The sequence below is a fragment of the Platichthys flesus genome, chromosome 6 (assembly GCF_949316205.1).
Source record: "Platichthys flesus chromosome 6, fPlaFle2.1, whole genome shotgun sequence".
NCBI classification, from domain to species: Eukaryota; Metazoa; Chordata; class Actinopteri; order Pleuronectiformes; family Pleuronectidae; genus Platichthys; species Platichthys flesus.
This window is the reverse complement of record NC_084950.1, coordinates 26,695,805-26,720,943: the sequence shown is the minus strand read 5'-3', so window position 1 is coordinate 26,720,943 and position 25,139 is coordinate 26,695,805. Positions and strand designations below refer to the sequence as shown.

The window sequence follows — 25,139 nt, the reverse complement described above, 5'->3', positions numbered from 1 at the left end:
ACAACGGAGATGCAGCAAGCGCCTGGAGAAGTTGTTCGTTGTCTGCTTTAAGCTGTCACACGATTTCCCTGAGCTGTGGAATCTCCTCCTCCATGATGATGAGGTAAGCGGCACCAAGGCCTGACAAAATGGTACATGGAATTAACTCAGACTAAAACACTGCTGTTCTGGCTTTAACACTGTGAATACACACACTCAAACTTATGAGAAGACGCCCATCAATAAATAGTTCAACACATTTACAGAAAATAAACTAAAACACGTCCGGCGGAGCAATTCCGTGCCGCCCGCCAATTCAGCAACTGCAAGGGATAGGATTTCCAAAAGTGCAAACCCGACCATGCTACCTTGCTCTCTAACCAGAGTCCAGAATAGAGGCAAGGAGCCAGTGAGAGGGCGAATAAAAGGCTACGGCTTCCTTAAATAAGTGGCGATAGAGCACAACCCCAACGGCAGGGAGGGCGCCTGCAGGTAGAGCGCCCCCAAGGCGGCAGGGAAGGCGCACGCATCTGGCCACACCAGCACCTTAAATAAATAAATAAATCTGATTTGCAATTTCACGTGAAAATATAAAATCATTTATCTTTTTGTGTTTCTTCAGCCTGGTTTTAAGTCTGGTCTTTGACTGGGCAAGTCATATACAGTCATGGTGTTCGTCAAACGCACTACACTCCGGTTGTATGCTACAGGTAATTGTCGTGCCATTCTATATTTAGCTGCAATAATCCTTCCTCTGCTGTGACCGCTTTCATTTTTGTCTCATCAGACCAGACAATCTTTTTCCTCATCCTCTTTGTACTCAAAGAGGCTTCTGTCTTGGCACTCTATTTCAGATGCCTGATTGAGAGCTGCTGTGATGATCGTTCTTCCAGCAGGTCACATCTCTAACCAAGGCCCTTCTTAAGTCAGATGACAAACTTTGAAAGAGTCCTGGTTTCTTCTGTTTCACACTTACTGAAGCCACTGGCTCTTGGTTACACTCAAAGCTTTCAGAAATGTTATGCTCATATCCTGATCTATGTCCTACCACTGTTTTATTACTGAGAGAGTATTGGTTGCCGTGGTTTGGGTTCAGTCCCCACATGAGTTGTGAGTTGTGGAATCTCATATACATGAATGGGTGTGAGGCCTCTGTAAATCACTCTGCAATATAGGACAAACATTTCAGATCTGCTTGAACAACTGTTTGATCTATAGGCAGCCAGCTGGTAAAACACATGAGGCGAAACCAAGCAGGGTGAAGCTGCATGTGGCTCCTATGCTGCACACAGATAAAACCAACTTTCTGATGATGTTCAATGTGCACCAACTCTGGCTAAATCAAAATTTCAGATGCTTCCCTGTGCCTTTGTTTGATTGGTTCATTGATTGACTGATTTATCTAAGACAGTCTTTCCATTTGGTGCAAATGGCAAGTTATTATTATATTACTCTAACTGCATCATAACTGTATCTGTAGTCACCCATTATCTTTGTCTATTTATGTTTCACTTTCATTCTGAAATCTCATTTTACACATACTGACTGGGTCTGAAACTGTTTTGGGGTTTGCATTGACAGTGGATCAGTTGGCAACTGTTTGCTGTACCAAATGTAGAGCAAATCATTGCTGAACAATCTATACTGCTCTGTCTGCAGCCATGCCTTAGAGCAGTGTGTGTGTGTGTGTGTGTGTGTGTGTGCGTGAGTGTGTTTGTTTGTGTGTGTGTTTGTGTGCGTCTGTGTGTTTGTGTGTGTGTGTTTGTGAGAGAACAATGTATATAAGAGTGTGTGTTTTGGGGATTGTGTACACAGATGTTGTTTATTGTAATGACCTGGTCAAGTATTGATGACTTAATGTAGCGGGAGTGAAAACTCGTGTCTGTCTGTCTCCTTCCTGTTATTGGTTGTGTGTGTGTGGGTGAGTGTGTGTTTGTGTGTGTGTGTGTGTGTGTGTGTGTGTGTGTGTGCGTTTGTGTGGGCTCGGGAAAAAGGACAGAGGTCAGAGGTCAATATTGATCTAAATGGAAGTAGTAAAAGGGAGAAAGCATCAGGAGGGAGGCAGGGTAAGAGAAAAAAGTGGGAGACAGGAAGAACGTAGGCTATCATTTAGGGAGAGGCCAGTGGTCTGCAGTCATTGCGGAGAGTCAAGCCATCTGAAAATAGACATAAATAAAATCATACCTAAGTAAAGGCAATATCTCTCCTTAGATCTGGTTTTTAGAACAGCGCTTTTAATTTACGCTATGTGTGTCCCATTTGCAAGGGCTTGTCAAGTGTAGGAGAGAACTTGTTCTGGAGTTTTGCTCCTTGGATCTTGAGGGTACAGTCACAAAAAAAACGAACTGCTCACCTGCTTTTTTGAGTGTCCAAGGGTTTTATTTGTCTCTTGTAAAATCTGTTTCTTTACTTTGAGTCTAACAATTTCACACTTTGTCACAATTTGAGTCCATAATATAATTTTCAAAGCGGTATCTCATGAGTGAAAGCTGCACTGACTGTCAAAGATACTGACGCAACTGTGGCAACAGTCTTGTGGACCCTGAAAAAAATGAGAGACAAGATAAATCCTATTTCGCTAAAGAGCATTAGAGTGGTATTCAACAGCAGATGGTCATGAAATGTATGATAAATGAACCAGATAAACTGGTGCACAGGCCATCAATGAAAAGAAACATCATCTTCTCCTGGCAGTATGTCTGAGCTGCTTTGTTCCCAGATAACAGTAAGTTTCCTTTCACAAAATCATAGGACACACTAAACCGTTCAGGGTTCGTTTGAAAGCTTCGCAAAATATACGACCCACTGTGTATGTTTGTTTTGTTTTTGCTGTGTTAACTGACTGAATACCCAGAGGTATCAAATCAGCCACTGCTCTATTAAGCATGTGACTAAAAGCAAGTGAATGAGGCTTTTGGATGAGCCATAGGAGTGCCATGTGTTCTGCCATAAAACCTCCCTCAGTCTGCAGCACTGATTCATCTGGCTGCTCTGGATTACATGGAACACAGCAGCAGCTCCTCATTCATTCACACATCCATGTAAATGTACACACAGGAAGAGGGAATGCTCACAATTACACACACAGCTGTATCGAGGAGTGCAGTGAAGGCTGATGAATAATTGTGAGTAATGATTACAAAAGATTGACTGTGAGTGAGCATATCATCTAAGAGTGTGCCGTGCCATAGGCAGGTCTGATTGGACTGGATTGTCTTAAAGTGGTTGTCGAGTGGTCTTACAGCACTGACTGAGTCTGTGTCTCAAATACTTCATACTTCAGCCATGAAGAGGGGCTTCAGAGTACACAGTAGGCTCTTCTCACGGGAGTTGGACATTTTTCAAACCTATGATTAGCTCAAACACGCTGTGCACTCACTGGGGATACAACTGAAACATGTGACCGACGCCCCCATCCCACCCCCCACCCTGTTGTTTGGAGCAGGAAGTGTCCATCCTGTCACCTCTTTGACCATTTTGAGTTCACCATCCTGGCACTTACTGCCTGTTTTCATACTCTGCTGTGTGAACACACTCAAATTAGCTCATGTGACTGTAGCTGAATTGAGGCAGCACATGTTTTGTAGAAAGCAATGAAGGAAGATATAAGTAGGTCTTAATGTAATGTAATCAATTAGATTGGTTTTGTACTAAACCTCCTCCCTGATCAATTATAGTGAACATTCACAATGGTAGGTGGAGGTTGAGAAGATCTGCTGGCTCTTTCCTGCCTGTGGCTTTTGTTATTTTTGAGAGAGAGATGATAAAAAGAGTTCATACAAAGGGGCCAATGAGTCTGATTATGCAGATTCTACAAAAAACCCAGAATATGGTAAACGACATGGCCATTAAACAACCCATGTGTGGTGTGTATGTCTTGTGTTCATTGGGGATGAAATGATGGTTAAAATAGCTACAATCAATGTCCTTATATTAACATTTAATACAATACTGTATTAATATAGCGCTATCCCAGCAAAGCCTGTCAACATTCTGACAATGTGTGATGGTTAGAAAAAGTGCTGCTGTGTGAATGCGTGTGTCTATTCACCATTTATTAACAGACTGTATAACAGCATCATACATTTCAAACTGCCTATAGTTATGTGTTAAATTGGAAGGACTGATGCAATATCTTCAATGTGAGCTGAAGTTTCAGATTTTTTAAATAGTTAAATTAAGTTATTTCAAATAAATGTACCAAAACCATGTTGTGTTCCCTCCTTCTTTGAGTCATCCTTGTCCCATTTGTTGTCATGAGAGCAATAATGTTGCTCAAAACCAGGTGGCAGCAGGTCTTGATCTGATCAAATTACCACACTGATTACATTGTTTCTCATAGTGATGTTATTATATGCTACCACTAACCACATTATGCAACCACAATTACACAGACAGAGGAGACAGCAAGACGGAGGCAGAGAAGGAGGGTGTAATCTCTTGATATAGCTCAAAATACCTACGGATATTTTTAAGTGTAGGAGATACTGACAATGAGTTTAATAAAAAGAAAAGGAGAGGAAATATGAAATGTGTAAAAGTCAGTCATTCAGGCCTCAGCCTCTCATTTCTACAAAATGGGTGCAAATAATATTGTGAGCAGCAGGCTCTGGCAAAATCACTTGTAAGTGGGACAAAGTCATTTTTTGCAGTATTAGTGTCCAGAAGCACATGTGCACACAGGTCACAGTGAAAGCTACAGAAACAATACAGTATGACGTATGACTGATAGGAATACGAGCAGGTGGGGTCTGGGCTGGTGTTTGATCATAGAGTTAATGCTATCTCTTTAAATGTCCCAGACTGAGAGTCCTGCTGAGAAAATTAAAATAGTTGTTTTTGATTTCTGCGTGTATCTGTTATTGTCTGTTCCCTGTAACCATACCAGCAGCGTGGTTACGGATGGGTCACTCTGGTCTAAGGCCCTAATTGCCAGATTTTCTGCAGATTCTCGTGTTACCGAGAGAAAGATCCTAATGAATTAGGGATCATTTTCCTTTTCTTCTTGTGCTATCAAGGGGTTAAACATTTTCTTCGTCCATACGTGTAACTAAATACAACTAATGACATACCAATCAGTGTATGGAGGTTACTCTACTTAGTGTTGTTAATCTTGAAGGTAGAAGGGCAGGATACACTTTGAATAAATGCTACAGACACATACCACCCTCTCTAATTGGCCCTTTCGTCACAGCTATGCACATAAACATGCATTGCCCCACAACTGCTAGCAGCCAACTTATCAATGTCTAGCATGCTAACTAGAGAGTATAGGTAGCAGTATGTCTCTCTGGCTTGTGAGGACTCCAGTCATGCGGAGTAAGAGCACCGACAGGGAGCATACAAGTTTGCAACCAATCAATTGATTCCATTGGTTGTGTTTATTACAGTCCTGCGAGGGCCCCTGGCACCGTTTTTTCACTCAGAACTTTGAGTCTGAAACAAAGCTTTTGTGTCATAGGGTCACATTTACACAATTTTGGCCTCCACATATAGAGAAACTCCTGAGACGAGCTATAATACTGCTGACAAATTACTGAGGGCAATTAGCTGCAGGCTCTCCTCCTGCTGCTAACAAGTCATTTGATAGTTCAATTCATCCAGTTGAAAAATCAGAGTGCTCATGGGAGTCTTTCCTCTCCACTGTTCCCATTGGCCTAATTTCAGCCAAGATTGCTTTGTTTGTTGATGTAAATATGTAACCATTGACAGAGCTCCAATTATCACCTGAAAGGAAATATAACCATCCTTAAAAGCACAAGGGTATCACTTGTTCCGAGTTGAGTTTCCCCCGCTGGACCTTAAAGCATGAGCTAAGCCCCTGATATGTTTCACTGTACGCTGTGTGTGTGTGTGTGTGTGTGTGTGTGTGTGTGTGTGTGTGTGTGTGTGTGTGTGTGTGTGTGTGTGTGTGTGTGTGTGCGTGTGTGTGTGTGTGTGTGTGAAGGGGGTGGTGGTTGGGGGGTTTTGGGGGTGGGGTTGTGTGTTTGTTTGAGAGCGAAAGAGCGAGCCACAGCTGTGTCCTGACTGCTTGTTCTTGGTACACTGACGGACAGCTACACTAGTACAGTAACTGAGTACATGTGCCTGGGTCACCATGACAACAGAACTCCCTGGAGCATGCTGAGAGCACAGTGACGTCCTGGCCTTTGCATGTGCGTGTGTGTGTGTGTGGGGGGGGGGGGTTGTGTGTGTACAGTATATGTGGCATTTGCTGAATTAACAGTGGGTCCTGCCAAATCTAATGTGCAATAGAAACTGACACAGGAAATTAAATGGTCCATAAATTAAAAGAGACGATGAAGACGATAGGAAAAAAGAGAGAGAGAATAACAGGTGGAGCCAACAGCCTGACAAAGGAAAATTCAAAGACATATTAGATGCAGAGTCTGATACTGCATCCTACCACCATCTTATTTCTTCCACATTATTTGTCTTAAAATACTCCTCCATTGATCATCTCTTGCTCTCGCTATTCGTTCTACTACATAACAAAAGAATGGCATTAATTATTGTTATTCTCCATGCAGCCACGGAACTTCATTGTACTGACAGACTCACATGAACACAGATGCAGGTTTATGCCTCACAATGTGCATGTACAAGCACACCCGAATACACTCACAGACTAAATCTTTACTGATGAACTCAAGCCACATGCACACACCTACAAACAAACGCACAGACACACACATGTGCAAACGCACGAACAGTGAGCACTCACACACAGTTTTTCTCCTGTTTATTCAGACAGACAGTATTGATCGTGGCTGAGGGAGGGTGGAGCGGATCTTTGGGGAAACTTTAACAGACTACAGTTCCCAAGCCGACACAGTCATTTATCACTCGCTTCCTGGTTGTCGATCCATGAGGCCCTAATGATCTGCTCAGTACAGTGAGGTGTGCATCATTTAGAGGATGTGTTTGAGTTGGGAACAACATTCCATTTCCACTGACTGTTTACAATTAAGAAACAATCAGAAATTGGAGATAAGGAAATGTGACCTGTATATTATTACAAGGTAGTGTCAGGGGTCTTGGTTAGCAACTTCTATTCACCATAATGTGTCATATGTATGTAAATGAGGAAAAGGTCATTTTGAAGTGTTGTTGTTTTTCTCTCGATAGGAGACATACACCCACACATCCCTTTGATTAAAGCACCACTCATCAAATTATTGTATTCATGCTGGGCACTAGAGTTTTCATCTCTCTGTAATGTAAAACAAGTCCCTATCTCTGGATTCATGAATAGCAGGAGGCTCACAGCTAACAATATATTGAATTTAAGTAAATCATATTCACAGTGACGGTTTGTTCTTTCGCACCTGTCAGAAGGTAGCAGTCATTTTGGATGAAGGTATATTAAATGAGTAATTATACAAATACATGGCACATGAACAAGGTTGTTGGTTTATCCATGTCTACAGAACATATATCTTGTAAACTGCTACAGAACAATCTGATCGACTTTGCACTTGGTGTGAGTATTCGTAGTGGTATGGGAAGCGCAGTTCGGTAAGGTTAAGGACACATTCATCAATCCTCCTCGTTGACCAATTTGAATCCTCTTCTATTGTTAAACTTCAGCAGCATTCTACAACTGATTCAAACCACACATCATCAATCAAAGCAACATAATTATTGATAATTTTTTTTTCTATTTGTTTCCCCATTTTTTTTCTCATTTTTTTTGCTCATTTTTTTTTCTCATTAAGCATATTGCACTGACCAAGACATTCACAGTTGCTGCTGGTCACAGAAACATTCAACATTATCACTTTCTGTTTGGAATATTATTTTTAAAGTAAAAACACTTATTGCTACTTTATTTTACTATCTGCTGAAAGTCAACATGCAATTTAGGAAAAATAACAGCAGTTAAGTAATTCATATAGAAAAGTCTGTTTCTTTTTATGAAAAAAATGGAGTCCACAGACTTCATTGCAGATAAACCAGGTAGGTACATACATATTCTAACAGAGATTGCTACAAAACAGTACTTCATTTTTTCTTATGGGAAATAAAGCACCATATCCACTGGACGTGTTGGTTGTTTCCCAACAAATTCACTCTGACAACACTAAAGCGCTAATGTAACAGTGATGGGCAAAAATACAATTATTATGCTTATTTAATTAGGCTTATTTAATCAAAACTGTTTCAATACAGTGTGATGTCAAATGCGAGGAACCTGTTGCCCTCTGCGTTTCAAGCAACACAAACAAAACATGTACCTGAAAAAAGTTGAGGAGAATTATTCTCTTTGTGACCTTTATACATCTAAAGTGATAATTCATAACCAGATGGCCCACACACCATACTACAACAACACTATTGTCTGTGAAAGATGATCAGTAAAAATGAGCCGTCTGTGTAATAAGACCTCTAGCCCCAGATATTCTGTAGTAGAAGATATTGTGCAGGGCCACTAAAGACAGAGGAGACACTTCAGTCTCCCTCTGCAGGACACGATGCTTGTTCCTATCATTGTTCCTCTGGTAGTAGGATATCAAAAGTAAACATCAGTGGTTCTAATTAGTAGCCGTGGGCACCCAAGAATAATGCAGTATATTTAAGGATTTCTCTCTGGCACTAAAGTGTATAAATGAATTATGCACTGCTGTGTTTCCCATGATGAAGTCAGGTTGTGTTTGCTGATACTGTAGCAGCTCTGATGTATTCCTGTTTTTGTTGATGTTGTCTGCAAATACAAAAAAAATATTGTCATCATCTGAGGAATACTTGATCTGTTTAAAGGGGATTTTACACAGAAATTGTACAGATATGTTAAATTAGCGTAGCCTCTCGTTACTTTTCGGCTTGAGCCAACCCATAATTTTTCTAATCTAACTCTGGGCAAGAAAATAACTTCCTGTATTATTGAAAAATGTATTCCTTTCACTCAAGATCAAGTTATTAGCATTTTCTGGGTCTTTCAGCTGCATTACAAAGTCTTCTTCTGAGCAATCTCCATAAACCGGTAAATACCATGAGATGAGATAGTAAATCTGTGATTTCACACACTTTCAGCATTCGCACATCAGCGGCGCTGCTTTATGCTGCGATGTGTCTGTCACACTATTCACACACTTTGGTTTATTATCTTACCCAAGGACACTTCGGCATGTGAACTAGTGGAGCTGGGGATCAAACCACTGACATTTGGTGGAGGGGATGACCCGCTCCATCCCCACAGCCACCTCTTTGCCAACAGGTTTTTTAATCAGTAACTGTATAAACAAAACTACAATTTATGTTGATTCATGCATTACTTTTTATTAATGAAACTTAATACAATGAGCCATTAAATGCTCATAATAATGAAGAATGGCAGCAAATTGCATCACCAATTGGGCAGTGCTGCTCTAAGTGAATTTGTCTAGGTTAGAGTTTAAATAGGGAGGTAAGCTGTCTGCTTGCTTCCTTTCATCAATTCATTGACTTTTTCTCTGCATGCTCTTTTCCCTTCTTCATGCTAAAAGGAGTTTCATGATTAGGTTGATCAACAATATTTACTTAAATATACAGTAACTAAAGGTCATAAACTCAATCCTTCATCATCATTCAATCATTTACCCAGTTAAAAGAACTGCTGTCGCTTATCTGCCAGACAATCTCACATCATCTCAGAAAGCCATTCAGACAGTGAAACAGTCTGTCTGTCAGCTGGAGGCACAGAAGTCCAGTCCATGTTACTCAGGCCCAGTGGTGAGTCAGCAGGTCCTGTCTTCATGTCGCGTCTGGTCATCCAGGACACCAAAAAGTCAGTCAGCAGCAGGCAGCAAGTCTTAATAAAATAAATCATTGCTCTAAGCAAAGGTTTTGAGCACAGAGGAGAGGATTAGTGGAATGCAGGAGGCAGTGGTTATTATAATTCTGATAGAGATGGGATATTGTCATTGTGAAAGAAAAGAAGATTGTAATGATAAATTGCTCATGTAGTGGTGTTCAGTTGAAAGGTGTTCTTGCAGTGTTAATATATTCCGGGCCATGTTTTAATTTTTTCAGATTCAACAAATATTAAATGAACATACATGCTTGCTTCTGTTTCTGAGTCACCTGGATGAAGACTATATTGCTTGCACTCAAATTATTTGACTGTCGTTCATTTAAGAGAGCCACTGACCAGTGTAATTGGAGACAGTACTGCATGTTTTAATATAGGATGTGCATGGCCACATGTTAGCATCTTGTGTGCACATGATATGATGTGCAATTGGTTTTAATAGATTAGTGAGTCATATTGTCGTGCTGGAGATGATACACTGCAATCCTTTCAAGGCTGGAGGTTGTTGAAGCGTGGCTCTGGTGGTCCCCGTGGAGCATGTGGGGTTATACTGAGGTCAGCGCTCTCCCGGAGTCTTGAGTCACCCCGAGATGTTGACATGAATAAATGAATCTAGTTATTGTTTATTAATACAAGTGGAATTGATTCTCTTACCTCTCTGGAATGTGATGGTAAAACTATTCAGAGACTTAAGTTTCTGGTTAAGTCGTCTGTAGGCAGAAGGTAAATAAGATTTCTTAAACAACAGTAGATAATTTTCTTTACTTTACTTATCTTTGAGCTCTCAGAGCCTATAGCCACTTGACTATAAATGACTAGTCTGTCATAGAGCTTTGCTATAAAGTCTGTTAGAGGTTAATTTACATGTATCCACACAACCAGTGCCTATATAAAATGTACTGAATCAGTTAGCCTAATCCAGTGGTTCTCCAACGGGGCGCAATGTCACAGACCAAAAAAAAAAAAAAACGACCGATGACCTGTCACTGGTTAGTGAAAGCTCCCTCAGTGGCGAAATGCTAGGGGCTGGACTGACACAAACAAATCAAACACTGTTTTGTTCCTGATCCACCAATCAAAAGAGGAGTGTTATCATTTGAACGTGAGTTGTTCGTACGCTTCCGAGTATAAAAGTAACTGCAGGCATGGTCAGCGCTCACCCTCTCTGAGACGACACCCTGCAGAGTTTGTTTCCTCTATAAATCAGATATTCATTGCTTTATAAACAGTCTTTTTAAAGACTCACTCCTTCATTAGTAATACCTTCCTGCACTTGCAGCAGGCCTATTCGTAGCCTAATCTAAGGAGTAATTTGCTCCACAGTCTTTTTCAGAAAGCTCATATCCCCAAGAGCTAGCCTTCTAGCTAGCTAACTTCTTCCAACTGCAGCTAGCCCTTTTCTCCTTAACACCTACCTTACATCTTCAATCATCCACTGTGTTGCAACAAATAAAACACCAGCACTTGAATACTATTCTGTGCTGTCCCTGTGTACATTGTGTACTGTTCATTTTGTTAGGAACCATTGCCTAGCACAGCCTTATTCATTATTCGTATGCAAGTCGCTCACAGCCACACATACAAACACACTCACAAGACCACAACGTTGCAATTAGAACCTTTAAACGTCACACACACTGTATCAGCAAACAAAAACAACTATGGACAAGTTTCTGATTCGTAAAAGTCAGTCAACCGATGCGCCAGTTGCGAAGAAGCCAAAGCTTTGAAAATATGAAGAGAGCTATTTGCAGTTTGGTTTCCCCGTCACTGGCACGACAGAGCAACGTCCTTGGTGTGTTTTGTGTGCCGAGAGGCTGGCAAATGACAGCATGAAGCCATGCAAATTAAAAAGGCACCTCGACACCAAACACCCCAACTTGAAAGAGAAGCCTGTGGACTTCTTTAAAAGGTAAACGTGATGGCCTCAAGCAAGAAAAATCCACCATCTCCAAGCATAGCAATGTCTCCAAGCTATCTATCTATCTATATATTGTGGTGTAGTTGAGGGCAGTGGTGGCGGGCGTTTCGTGGTGGGGCGGGGGGGCCCCAACTACCCCTAGCCAGCTTTGGGGGGGCCCAGTTTGCAAAAGTTTGAGAACCCCTGGCCTAATCTAATTAAATCTTGATTAAGGAAACCTTGCCTCCAGGTGGGTTTTATTTTGTATTAGCCTGCTTGTGAGAAGCAACAAGCTAGGTTTAGATCCACTAGAGACTTACTACAGTATGTGTTTAACAATAGAAATAGTTATATTCATGCTTCTAAAGAAAACTGAAAACCACACTTTTACGTTTTTTTTTTTTTAAATGATGTATGAAAAAAAGTACTCATAAATAAATATACATACATACATATAATTCTGCTTCCATCCATAATACTAAGTGTAACTGCTAGTTGAATGTGTGTAACAAAATGTGTTAACTGTAAATTAGAGCACTTTGAGAGGCCATTAAGACCAGAAAATACAAATGCAGGAGATACTTAGCAATTACATTAAAATAAGATCCATTGTAATATAATTTGTCTCTCATCAAATGGTTAAAATAAAATTAATTTTATTTATCAAAGATTTGATAGGAAATGTTACTGTTGAAAAATGTAATGTCTTCCAAAATAAGTAAAAATGACAAATAAAGACAATGGTCCTGTTCAGGGGGAAAACCCAATTTTTTTTTACATATTTATATTTTATTTAAAGGTTAATTCTGTGCCCAGTATGTCTACATCAGAGCTAGTGAATCATTAATCTGAATCTTTTTCCTTCTTCTCTTTCCTTCCCTTCCTCTCTCCCCTTCTCTACCTCTCTCCCCATCCCTATCTCCTTCCTCTATTCTTCCATCAATCTGTTCACTTTCTCCAGATCTTCTAGTTCTGATGATGTTTGAGAGTAACCCCATCCAGAGGTTGTTCGAGTCCTGGCAATCATAGATCCATCGTCAAGGGAAAAGCGCTCAACATGGCAACCCCATTCCTCCAGTCTGTGCTCCTTGACCCCTCCTGTAGAGGGTGTAACTGTTAAGGGAGTTAGTGAGACTTAGACAAGTTTGCCTGTGAAGATAAAGTCACATAAAACATGTAGTGTTGCTTTCTCCAAGGAGGGGGGAGGGTCTAAAATTGAGTCTGGTTTATTATTTTTTTATTATTATTTCTGTTTCTCCCTGGAACAGAGTTGTACTTGTTTAAACATTTTATTTGGGTGTGGACAGAGTGTGTGAGGTGAGGAGAAAGTGACAGAGAGGTAGAAAGGGAGAAAGAAAGATTGAAAGAGATGGTCCTCCACACCACCCCTTACACCAGTGCCTGTCTGCACTTCCTGGATGGCTTATCGTGGAGCTTGGTGTTCCCCTGCTACTGGCTCCTGGACCGGCTCCTGGCCTCATGTGTAGCCACTTCGTTGGAGAAGCGCCAGCGCTCCCAGGACCCCTGCTCCTTCCTCACCCTGTGTGTCCTGATCTCTGCACCCCTTTACTTGCTCCTCTTCCTCACCTCCCTGCCTTTTGCACTTCTGGGCTTTATCATCTGGGCTCCTCTGCAGGCCGTCCGCCAACCCTACTTGTACACCTACCGAAGGTTAGTGTTAATATTGGTGGCACACATGTTTCTACTACGACTGATTCTTGTTGTCAAGTTACATAATAAATGACAGGATTGGGAACGTCTCCATCAGAACTGTGGTATTGTTAGTGTCTCCAAATGTCACATACTGTGAAACTTTGAGATTCTCCATTTGAAGCGACTCAACTCACCAGAAGTGATTTGTTTCAATTGTTTATAGGATTAATTTGTTTTACAAAATATCTATATGAAAAAAACTATGTTGAGTGATTTTCTATTGGGGTATGTTTTGGGTAAATGTAGGCATCAGAGACATTTTGGTTAAGGTAATAGAAAGAGTGCATTTGTTGACATGTGGATAAAGTTACCATTACATTTTGTATCATTTAACCGGCACCACGATCTTTCCCTAACCTAAATAAGGTGCAGAAAAACTCAAAACATTTTAGTCAGTGCTTTATTGTAAGTTGGTATCAGATTTGAAGGAGCAATAGAAAAGGAACTACAATACATGTTGTAGGAATATAACATTGTTCCACTCTCCGGATACCATAATGGTGTTGACTAAGGTTTGAGTGACCATGAAATATCTGTCTTGAGTATGTCACAGAACTCTTAAAGTTCTAGTCCTTGGAGATAAAATATAATAATAGACATAAACTATATCTAAAGAACATTTCAGTGGAAAACATCCAAGCCGAGAGCTGATGAGCGCAGAGCTAAAAGTTCTCTTAAATTTTGCAGAAACAACAGACCAATGGCTCTGATACAATTGAATAGCTTCATTGAAAGAGCTACATTGATGCCCATTATGTATGGTTTTGTTAAATTGTCCTGGAAATTACTATATTTTGTTGAGCCTTGAGGATATCATTATAAGTAAACTGCTGGTAAGAATAATACTCCAATTACAACATTTTGTATAGATTTATTATTTTAGCTGGGCTGTAAAACATTATTGACAGATTCATCTTTCACTTAGTCATCATTATGAACTCATCTTACACCTGATTGGATAAACAGACTCACTCACTCACTATATTTCCTGGAAACAGCCTGTAACATTGCCATGTGTCTTCAAAACTATGCATTAAAAAATTTTAAAGAAAAAAATTGAGATCAGTGATATAAGCCATGCAGTTGAGCCATGCTTCATTTGATATCAAGAAAGACGTTGGTTCAGATTGCCTGAGGATTTCAAGAAGTGTGCTCATTGGTCTGGCCTCCAGCTGTCAGGCTTAATCAGTTCTCAGTGAGGGTTTTAGCTTCTCAACATAACCATAAACTATGAAAAAGTGTTTGGCTCTGTTTGCTGTGGAAGAGCACCACTCTCCTCTAGCTACCCAGCAGGCTCACGCAGTGTGATAGATGTTCCCTTTGTTTTTTCAGTAATTATACTGCTCTCCCACTTCAATGTACTAGTGGTTTGTTGAATTTAAGGGGTACAACCAGTTTTAACAACATTAGATGTGGCCCGGCAGAGTGTAGGAGCAAAAATCCAAAGGATTTATAAACCAGGTTTTATTAGAAAAAAATTATAGTTTTTTTTTTTTTATAAAGGTAAAAAAAATTCAGTTGTCATAGACAGTATCCCAGTTGAGGCCTATACTGCACAAATGTTGGACCCATTTCCTTGCATAACCACAACCTGTGTATCCACAGAGGGTTGATGGTGCTTCTCCACTTCTACATCTGCCAGTCTTTGAGTGACATATAGGTTCATCTGTGTGTCTGGCAGTTAGTACACTGAAAATGTAACATTAGATGCAGAGCTACAGGACTCAAGGTGATATCAGGTTTACTAAAATGTACACCAATTTTTCTCAAAGAGCAAATAATCTGATCAAGAGTAGCCTAATAAACCATAATTACACTTTTAAAGAATCATCTTATACAATAGTCTGCGCCAGGGCCTTCTCTCATGCCACACCCAAATGCTGGAACTCCCTTCCCCACCACATCCGCACACTGGCTCCATTACAAAATATAAAGCTACTCTTAAAACCAATCTGTTTAAACTAACGTAAAATGTTAAACTATATCCTTTTCAATCCATCTTTATTTCTGTTAGCTACAATTATTGATTTGATATATAATATTATATCATATTTGTTTTCTAGTAATAGGCACCATTAAATACAATGTGTTATTATCATTATTGTTGTGAATTCTTGAGTAACAGTGATGATGATGATTACACTTTCTCTCTATAGCATATTTTTAACACTTTTTTAATTTATTTAATTTATGCATGTTGGTCTGCATTTCAATACTTTATTTGATAAAACTCACAAAAGGCCAGATGCACCGCAATGATAATTTAAAAAATGAGCTTATGAACTTTTGCCTAACTAACCAGACAAAAAACTCAGATGTTCACACACACTTGAAACTGTGTGGCTTGCCCTGATTGTGATGCCCGGCAGCTGTTTAATTGTGACTTCCTAATATATACGACATATGGCATTAGAGAACACCACCAAGTTGCTAAGGTGCGCAACAAACATAGCAGCAGCAACATTGATTGAACTTAGCATCATTATTAATATAGCAAAGAAGACTTAAAACTTTTCTCCAACTTAACATGAACATGATAATCAACGACCACAACATCCAGTCTTTATGCTTAGCTAGGTTTAGAAAAAGTTAATAAGGATATTTTCTAAACACTGATACATTATGTTTGGGGGTGTTTTCTCCAGTCAGACTTATTGTGATATTTCTTTCTTATCGTGTGCAGACCAGACAAACACCAGGCCGAGCAGGGCCAAGCAGGGGGCACAAGTAATGCCGAATGGAGGCCACAGGGCAGAAGCTTCTGTTTCTGTAGTGCAAATGTATGCCTGCTGCCCGACTCCCTGGCCAGATTCAACAACCTGTCAGACACCCACAGGAGAGCCCGTGAGGTGGGAAAGAGGATCCGCAATGGTGCCAGTCGGCCTCAAATAAAAATCTACATCGACTCGCCTACCAACACTTCCATCAGGTGAATAGAACTTCCTGCTGGGCTCCTCCTGCTTGTTTCCTAACAACTGCAGAACCATTTATTTCCATCCGAAATATCAACAAAACTAAAGTGTAATCTGTAATCTTTCTTTGCTTCCCTCTTCCTGTCTTTTCATCAGTGCGGTATCCTTTAGCAGCCTTGCAACAGGTTTCCGTCGAACCTCCTCTCTGGGCCAACGTCCAGAGCAAACACAAATCACAAATGGTCCAGCCGACACTGAAACTGAACCCTTCACTGAGTGCCCAATTCACCCCTCAGGTGCTGCCGACTGCCCTGTTCACCCTACTGCTGGAGATCAGGGTTCCTCTGGATGCCCGCTTCACACAGATGAATTAGACACAACGGCAGACTGCCAACTCCACTCTGCAGGTTCGAACAACAACTGTCCTGTTCACACCTCAGGAGGGGCTACAGACTGCCCCATGCATTCAACAGGTCATCAGAATGTCCCTGGCCAGGATGATTGTCCCTTACATGGTGAGGGGACGCAGCCAAAATCCTCCACACACTGCCCACTTCACACCTCAGGTGTTCAAATCAGCATCAGCGCACCAGAGCCTGACCCTGATGAGGAAGATGCTGAAACAGGGAACCATCGATCTGGGGATCAGGGAGGAGGAGACACAAGCAGCATGACTGCCTCCAGGGAGTCCCTTGCTCGTTACCATGGTGGTGACTGTGGAGTAGGGATAACCTCCAACAATACCCTCTCTCATGTTCCACGTACGTCAGTCTTTAAGCGCACGGGGCGAAAACGCCGCCATGGGGATGAGACATTCGACCATGACATCTCTGCCTTTTTCCCTGCCAACTTGGACTTCCTGGCTCTACAGGAAGTGTTTGACCATGGATCAACGACTAGACTGCGGAGGCAATTGCATCGCTACTTTCCCTATGTGTTGAGTGATGTTGGGCGATACGGCTGGAAAGGCTGCTGCTCCAGTTTCAAATTCCTGAACAGTGGGCTGATGCTGGCCAGCCGCTACCCTATTCTGGATGCGCGCTATGAGTGCTACCCTAATGGGAGAGGAGAGGATGCACTGGCAGCCAAGGGGGCCCTGTTTGCCAAGGTCAGAGGTTTTACTTTACTTGCACTTACCCTGGTTCTGTCCTGTAAAGCCTGTCCAATTCACACTAACAACAGAACAATGCAAGACATAGTCCAACACTAGATTTAGTAAAACTAGCCAACCAAATACTCCTGCCTTTGTATTGAATGCTTGGAAAATAAAGAATCACCTAGAACATTTTCTTTTCAGCCTCTCAGGGCCTTGTAATATTTACCATTGAATACTACCGTATGTGTCTATGCTGCAAATGCTGCTTGGTGCAGTTTCAACCAATCCAGCAAATCCTGTCATCTCTGATAATATCTACATGAATTTGGAAAAGTGCTTATTGAATCTGTCTATTAAATATATTTTTACTCTATTTTAACTTATTTTACATGTGTAAAAGAGGGTGTGAGTGTAGAAGACGAATGTGTGAAAGTGATCAAGAGTGCCATATTGAAAATGACCTGCCAACTGTCTGTATTGTCACCGCTGAGCTTTGTCGTATGGTAAGGAATCCTTTAGGAAAAGATTTCATCCAAATTATTATTCTCAGATCTGATCTCACCCCTGTAAAAGCGATGATACATCAGTATCTGTCTGCTTTATCTACCACTACTACAATGCTGTTGGACTGAAGAATCCACAGATTGCAGACAGTACTTGGCAAATACACTTACTTACACCGACATCACTTCACCTATATTGTGATGAGTGCACGAACACCGGTTATTTCAGACCGCTCAGCCCTTCCACCAGTGCTGTGTGGAAAAAGTAAAAAACATGTTGTCATGTGTTTTCAACTCTGCCCAGCATCGAATGTTTTATATTTAATTTTTCAATATTTGCATTAAAGGGGTAGTTCACCCCAAAATGAAAATTCAGTCATCATCTACTCACCACTATGGTGATGGAGGGGTGGGTGAAGTGTGAGTGAGTCCACAAAAGAAATATTTTGAGTTTTAGGAGTAAACAGCCCTACAGGCAAATCCAATACGAAGGAAGTAAATGGTAATCGATTCTTTAAATTAGCCTAAAGCCTTATTTGATTCTTTCTTTTTCCAGTTGATTAGAAATCTTACATTTTTACGCAGGTCAGAACAACAATACAAAGTCTGCATGGTGTTTTATATTTATCTGGACATTACATTTAGAGACACTGAAAAAGTGAAACAAATACACAAAAAAATTATGATTGAAGGATGCCTGATAGTTGTTCCACGAATCCGAGACGAAGCAAGCAGTGGTCAGGTTCTGTGATGAATGTCAACAGCTTGCGATTTCATTAATCAGCCATGTACTTAGACAGTGAGGATATGAGTCTGGAGCTGTCTGGAGCTGCGATTTGAATGGATCTGCTCAATGTGACCTGATGCTGATGATGGGTACTTGTATGTGTGTGAGCGTCTGCGTGTACATGCCCTTACATACACCAGATCTAATTAAGACACAGTGCTATCACAGGCTGCATGCTGACAGTCTCATCCTGTTAGCCCTGCTGCTTGCTGACTGTCGCTGCAGTTTACAAGCAGGCCTCACATTCAACTTTCATCAACTCCTTGTATTTGAGTTCGCTCCAGGTCCCACTGACAAGCCGGCTCTCAGCCAGCTGGCACATACATGGGTTAATGCAACCTTCTTATGCTTGCAACTAACAGAGAAAGAAACCATCATGGGAGAGGGGAGGAATAATTTTGATTAAAAATTTAATAAAAATACTCTCCTGACTGCAAGGAAGAAGTTATGTATTGGAGGCTACAGCTAGACTCATTAAGAGTCCAACCTGAGGGACACATGCATTGCCTTTGGTGTATGTTTGTTTTATTTTAATGTATTTGTTGCTCTGGATTTTCATTGAAAATAAGTTGGTGCTTGTTAACCGTTGCGTTCTACATTGGCCTAAGCAGTGTATATATGAAGAAATCAGAAAAATAACAGTTGGTTTATTCATAGTTAGAGAAATACTAGCGAAAGGCATTTTATTTTAAACCATTCCGCCTTGCCAGTGTGGCCCAGACGTTTGAGCATTGAGGTTGCTGTCATGGACATGGTTGATATGTCAGTTGTCTATTTGTGTTCTTTCAGTCTCTTAACTGAACTTTACTGTTTCAATGATGCAGTGCACATAAATGTTGTAATACGAGTTGTTTCTGAAATTGTCTCAGGTTAACATAAATTTGCTGTTTAGATATAATGACTTCATTCTCCTGAATGAAGTTGTCACATTGTGTTTAATGCCACACAACGAATATTTGCACATTACAATATGACATAAAATCTGCATCCTAGTTAGAGCCCAACAAAACCAACGGCCCTGCAGAGCCAGTAAAGGTTTATGCATTACAGATCGATTTAACAGTCACTGGCCCGTGGATTCCTCTGTTTCATTTATGTATTATCTGAATAAGATTTAAAGTTCACCTACTGTAAATCTAAAAAAATAACCCCTATTATGTAATTGTCATAATGTACATTACAGTTTAGCTTGCAATATTATAGTATGCCACTATTTCTTTCTTAGGTCATCCCAGTAGACAGGTCACCTATTGATAATCACATTTACTTTAGTGTGTTTCAGATGCTCACTGCTCACTGACTGTAATGAAAACATAAAGCTAACATCATCTTTTACTGTAGCTGACTGTCTAAAGTCAAGTTCTGTAGGTTCTGATTAGGCAGGACTTTGTTTCTGGCACAAATCTCTCAAGTAGAGACAAAATAATTCATGTTGATGTTTCACAGTGTTTCACTTTATTCAAGCAACACAGACAGGATTGTAAACAGGTCATGTCACTTCAAGGACTGTGAGGATGTTATCTGCTTGAAATGTTTCAGATGTGTTGCTCCCACATCTTTGCAAAATGTATGGACATCAACAACAACAATACAAATGATGATGATGATGATGATGATGATGATGATGATGATGATGATGATGATGATGACGATGATGATCAATCAATCAATCAATCAAATTGTATTTGTATAGCCCATATTCACAAATTACAATTCGTCTCATAGGGCTTTAACAGGGTGTGACATCCTCTGTCCTTAACCCTCAACAAGAGTAAGGAAAAAATACTAAAAACCCTTTAAACAGGGTAAAAATATGTAGAAACCTCAGAGAGAGCCACATGTGAGGGATCCCTCTCCCAGGACGGACAGAAGTGCAATAGATGCCACGTGTAGGAAAACATCATCCAGATTAAAGTTTTTAGCAGCATTGATGAGGGTAAACATCCCGAAGGATAACCCCAACATGGCATGCCAAGCAGTCCCGCTGCAATCACAGTCCATGATGATGATGATGATGATGATGATGAAATATTAACCCAATGTTTTCTAGTGGAAAGGAATGATGCTGTAAGGATCATTTACAAAAATAACTTCTTGTCTTACTTACTAAAGCTGTCCTTGATCTGACAGTAATACATGATGCAGATAGTTGGCGCCACATACAGCTTGTATTGCAATTTTGAATAATCCAATGACCTGCTTCTAAACCCTACCAATCAGAGCCAGGGGGAGTGTCTAACTCAATGTCACTGCTCACTGGCCTCTTCTGTTGCCATGGTTATTATCCTGTGCATGCACCACAGTCTGATCTGCTGAGGCGGGGGGGCTAGAAGCTGTACTCACTGTCTGTTTGTCTTTCTCTTTTCTCCTTACCGACTGAAGCTTTAAGTGTAGCAATAAAGGGGATCTATAGGGGCTCTATAATCTATAATTATTTTTGTTGGACATTGCTGGCCCTTTTACCCAGATTATATTATATATCAGTAAATTAAAAAGCCTTGTGTTTTACATCAGATTTTGGGCTGATTGGTTGGTTAAAGTTCTGATTATGTTCAGCCATAAAGTTCAGCCATATGTTGCTGTTGTCATGGTTTATTAAGTATGCGATTGGAATTGTTTTGGGTTAGTAAGTTAAGATGGCAATAGTTCATAATATTTCCTAATGCCACCAAATAATAACAGAGAAGAGAGATGTCTTCACCGGTTATGTTTTGAGCAGAGATCAAATGGACATAGGGGATGGCTCTTTACATGGCATGCTTTAAACATCAATATGGATTAACCTTTAGAGCCACATATTTATTTCTTACTATGCTCTGACTTCCCTGGCAGTATGTTATTTTCCTCATCAGTGTTCAGCTTTGCCTTTTTCCTGTAACATGCGTGTCTCTCAGCCAGCTGCAGGCTTCGATCAGTGTTCATTACCCGCCCCTAACTGACCTCCAGACATCTTGGCAGCTCTCCATTGCTGCATCTTGTTGAGATCCCTCGCTACCTCCTCCATGAACCTTAAGCCATTCTCATTCATTATGACCCAATACTCGCTTCCCTGCCATCTGGGAGGCATCTCATTAGAGGCATTACATTTGATTGACCTGATGTTCATGCTATTGGGTGCTTCAGTCATATCAAACACAAACTAGGATGCTCAATCAACATAATTGTTGAAGTAATTCTTGTCTGTTCAATGTAGTGGAGATACATCATCTAACATTTAACATTTCCAGAAGTGTAGCAGTTGATTTTGCAGTGTTTAACATAAACAGCTTTTTATGATGTGGTCACTTTATTGCTTTGTTTTAGTGTGCGTTAATTTAGGTTAACATATCAAACACATGATTAATGACCTAAATCAGACAGATTAAATATTTACATTTTCACCCCTGTCTATTTGTTTGTGAGAAACATTACACAAAAAATACTGGATGAATGAACAAGAAACAAATCTGGATCAAGTTCAATTTATTGTGGTTTCTTAAGGGGACTGTTTGGCCTCAATATGAGCACTACTTAGGGCTGTTCCATCTCCATATGAGTCCTGCTGTTGTGTCCACACAGATGTATTTCAACCATTTCAATGTTTAGTTCAGCTCTTCTTACATAGATTCCATGATTTCATTATCTATCAAATATCACTTCAATGCGCACAAATATTAACTATTTTCCCCATGGATGCATTTACCTGCAGAGGTAGCAGGGCAGCAACATAAATCTGAACTTGAGAACTGATGCACCAGAGGAAGAGAGAGATGGGTGGGTGAGGGAGAGATAGGATATTAATAAAAAAAATGTTTCCCTAAAGAGAGAGTCAGCGCTGGCTCCGTGATTAAAGCTTTTCAGTCTCAACATTTATCCCCTCTTATAATTATTTCAAACTGCTAAGTGCATGGTTGAAGTGTGTTTGTATGTGTGTGTTTGTAAATACAAAGCTAAAATGCATTACAGATTAGACCTTAAAACAGAGAGACACTCAAATCTAGGATGGCTAGAAAAGGAATCAATGGTAGAATTCCCCCCAAATCTACCCCTGCTCATAAACGACCAAAAGGACCTTTGTTCCCTATCTGGGTCAATTCTGTTATTGACATAAATTGCTTTCCTCTTCAAAGTTTAAAAAAAACCTCTACAATCAAACACTAGCAGCATGCTTTATGTCTGACAACCAAGATATTCTTATGTATACACAAAAAGTAGTTGATCTTTTTAGTAATCGCAGAATGGAAATCAGTGCCCATAGTTAGTTATTTTAGTTTTGGGGGACGGAGTTCCAAGGTTAAGTTCCATTTCTGTTCTACTTTGATGCAGTGTAGTGATAGGTATATCTCCTGTATAATTTTAATTGATATTTAAAATATATTTTATTTATAATATTCAATAATCTGAGGGCGCGTGGAGATGCTGAATCAAAGAGGCCCAAGAATGGACCCTTGAGGAACACTTTTTTATTTTGCTCAAATTCATATTTACAGAGTGACACAAAGTAGTTAATGTCTTGTAAATGTATGTTGAAGCAATTAAGCACATTGCCAGAAAGTCTCATCCACTTTTTACAGTCTGATCAGTAGTGTAAAACAGTTGCTAATGTTAAAGTTGTCTATGTAGCAATAGTAAAACTCACATATACCCCTTTTCATTTTGGCTTAATGATTTATTTATTTAATGACTTTACTTGGACTTAGACTAGACGTGATTTGTTTTATGTAAATTAATTAACATTTCCTCAGCTCACTTGAGACTGGACGTCACTTAATTAATTTGAACTAGCCCAAATCCCTTGAGTAGAGTTTTGTGATACAGTGTGTAATGAAGAGAATATGTATTCAAATGGATGTGAGGGAACTGTGTGAAAAAACTACAGGCAGCATCTTTAGTTCCACAAGATTTACAGCAGGGAAACACCAGACTGCATCCATTAAGGATAATACTGCTACCATGCTGAATGAGAAAAGACTTGTTTGCTCATCTTTAAAGACCATAAAACAAATCCACATTTCAAGGCATGTAGTGGTAGAAAGCCGACCTGCTGTTTTCTCTTGCCTGTCTGTCATCACAATAAAATGGCTGCTTGGTTTTCAAGTGAAGCCATCAAACTCATTTGATTAATGCAGAGTGGTAGCTCGAGTCCAAAGTTAAGGTAATTAGTTACAGCATATTTTATAACTCATATTGTTTTGCTTGGTTTTAAGATTGAAATCACCACTCACAGCTCATTTCAGTTCCAGTCAGTTCTGATTCAATGGCCTGTATAGAGAGTGAGAAGTCTTGGGAGGTTGTAGCATCTCATATTGGGTATTCCAAATCATTTACTGTGTTTAAAGAAATGCATTTCCTTTCAACATCATGTTCTTTTTTTACTTAGGCTATACAGAACTGAAGGGTTAAAAACACTTTCTGCTCATTTCAGCAAAAATTGCTTCAAGTCCAGGTTTTCCTTAATCATAACACAGAACTCCAACATATTTAGCTTTCTGAACTCCATCTCCTGCATAAACCACAGACAAAGTAAACACAATGGAAGTCCAGTCTTTCCTGTATGCATGACACATTAGATTCCCCTCAGGCTTCTAGTCAGATGCATGGTGCACACACACCTATTGAAGCATATATAAGCTCCTGAAATATTAATACAGAGCATGGCATGCAGATGGGAAGGAAGACGGAGAGGATGGGAGCAACATAAAGAGAGGCAATGAGGACAGTGTCAGGGGGAAGGGACAGAAAACAAATTTAGCTGATTAGATGAAATTTTAATGACCTCTGTGGTAAGATTTACTCAAACTGAGACATTAAAACCAACAAGGACATATAAGGTATGTAACAGAAACAAATACAGGCTCTCATATTACATATATATTGTAGTTTATTAACACAGAGTGGTCAAAGCAGACTGAGTGGGCATATTTCTTACATATATGGATTTAATAACAGCTCATACATTAGTCCTTGAGGGAATAGTTTATCACTGTGGGAAATGGCTTATTGGTTTATTTTGCCAAGCCTTAGATTAGAATAGTAAAATAAGTTCTCTGGCTCTTTTAACAGGTTAACAAATTTATATCTGTTTAGTATCCTCCATACAAAAACATAGTTTTTTTTCTTAATCACAGTAAAAATACCACCTGATGTTTTTCCCAATTCAGTAAAACAGCCAACATTGAATCTGTTAAATAATGAACCTTAGAGGTGGTGGTTGGGTTACTTGTTTCAATGTGTGAACAAAGAAAGGGGACAGGGTTGGTCAGGTGGTATCAGCAAACCAATACAGATGTCACATTTTCATTGACATACGTCTTATTCAATACGATTAGAAATGCAACTGATAATGCATTTAACAAAAGTGAGCAAATCTGACTGCTCTGGGGTCTCATTTATAAAAGAGTGCGTAGGATTCATACTAAAAGTGTACTTACGTACAAAAAGCTGAACGCAATGTTCGTTTTATAAATCACAGTCCACCTG

The 25,139-nt window shown here is 40.0% G+C and overlaps 1 protein-coding gene across 1 annotated transcript in view; it reads left to right on the top strand.

The window, feature by feature from the left end:
• The window catches only part of smpd3 (sphingomyelin phosphodiesterase 3), a 67,470-nt gene that overhangs the window by 17,863 nt on the left and 24,468 nt on the right, over positions 1-25,139 (top strand). Inside the window, exons 2-4 of the mRNA XM_062390209.1 lie at positions 12,631-13,340; positions 16,066-16,311; positions 16,451-17,402. Coding sequence (XP_062246193.1) covers positions 13,039-13,340; positions 16,066-16,311; positions 16,451-17,402 — 1,500 coding nt within the window. The 5' untranslated portion in view covers positions 12,631-13,038. The remainder of the gene's footprint in view (positions 1-12,630; positions 13,341-16,065; positions 16,312-16,450; positions 17,403-25,139) is intronic.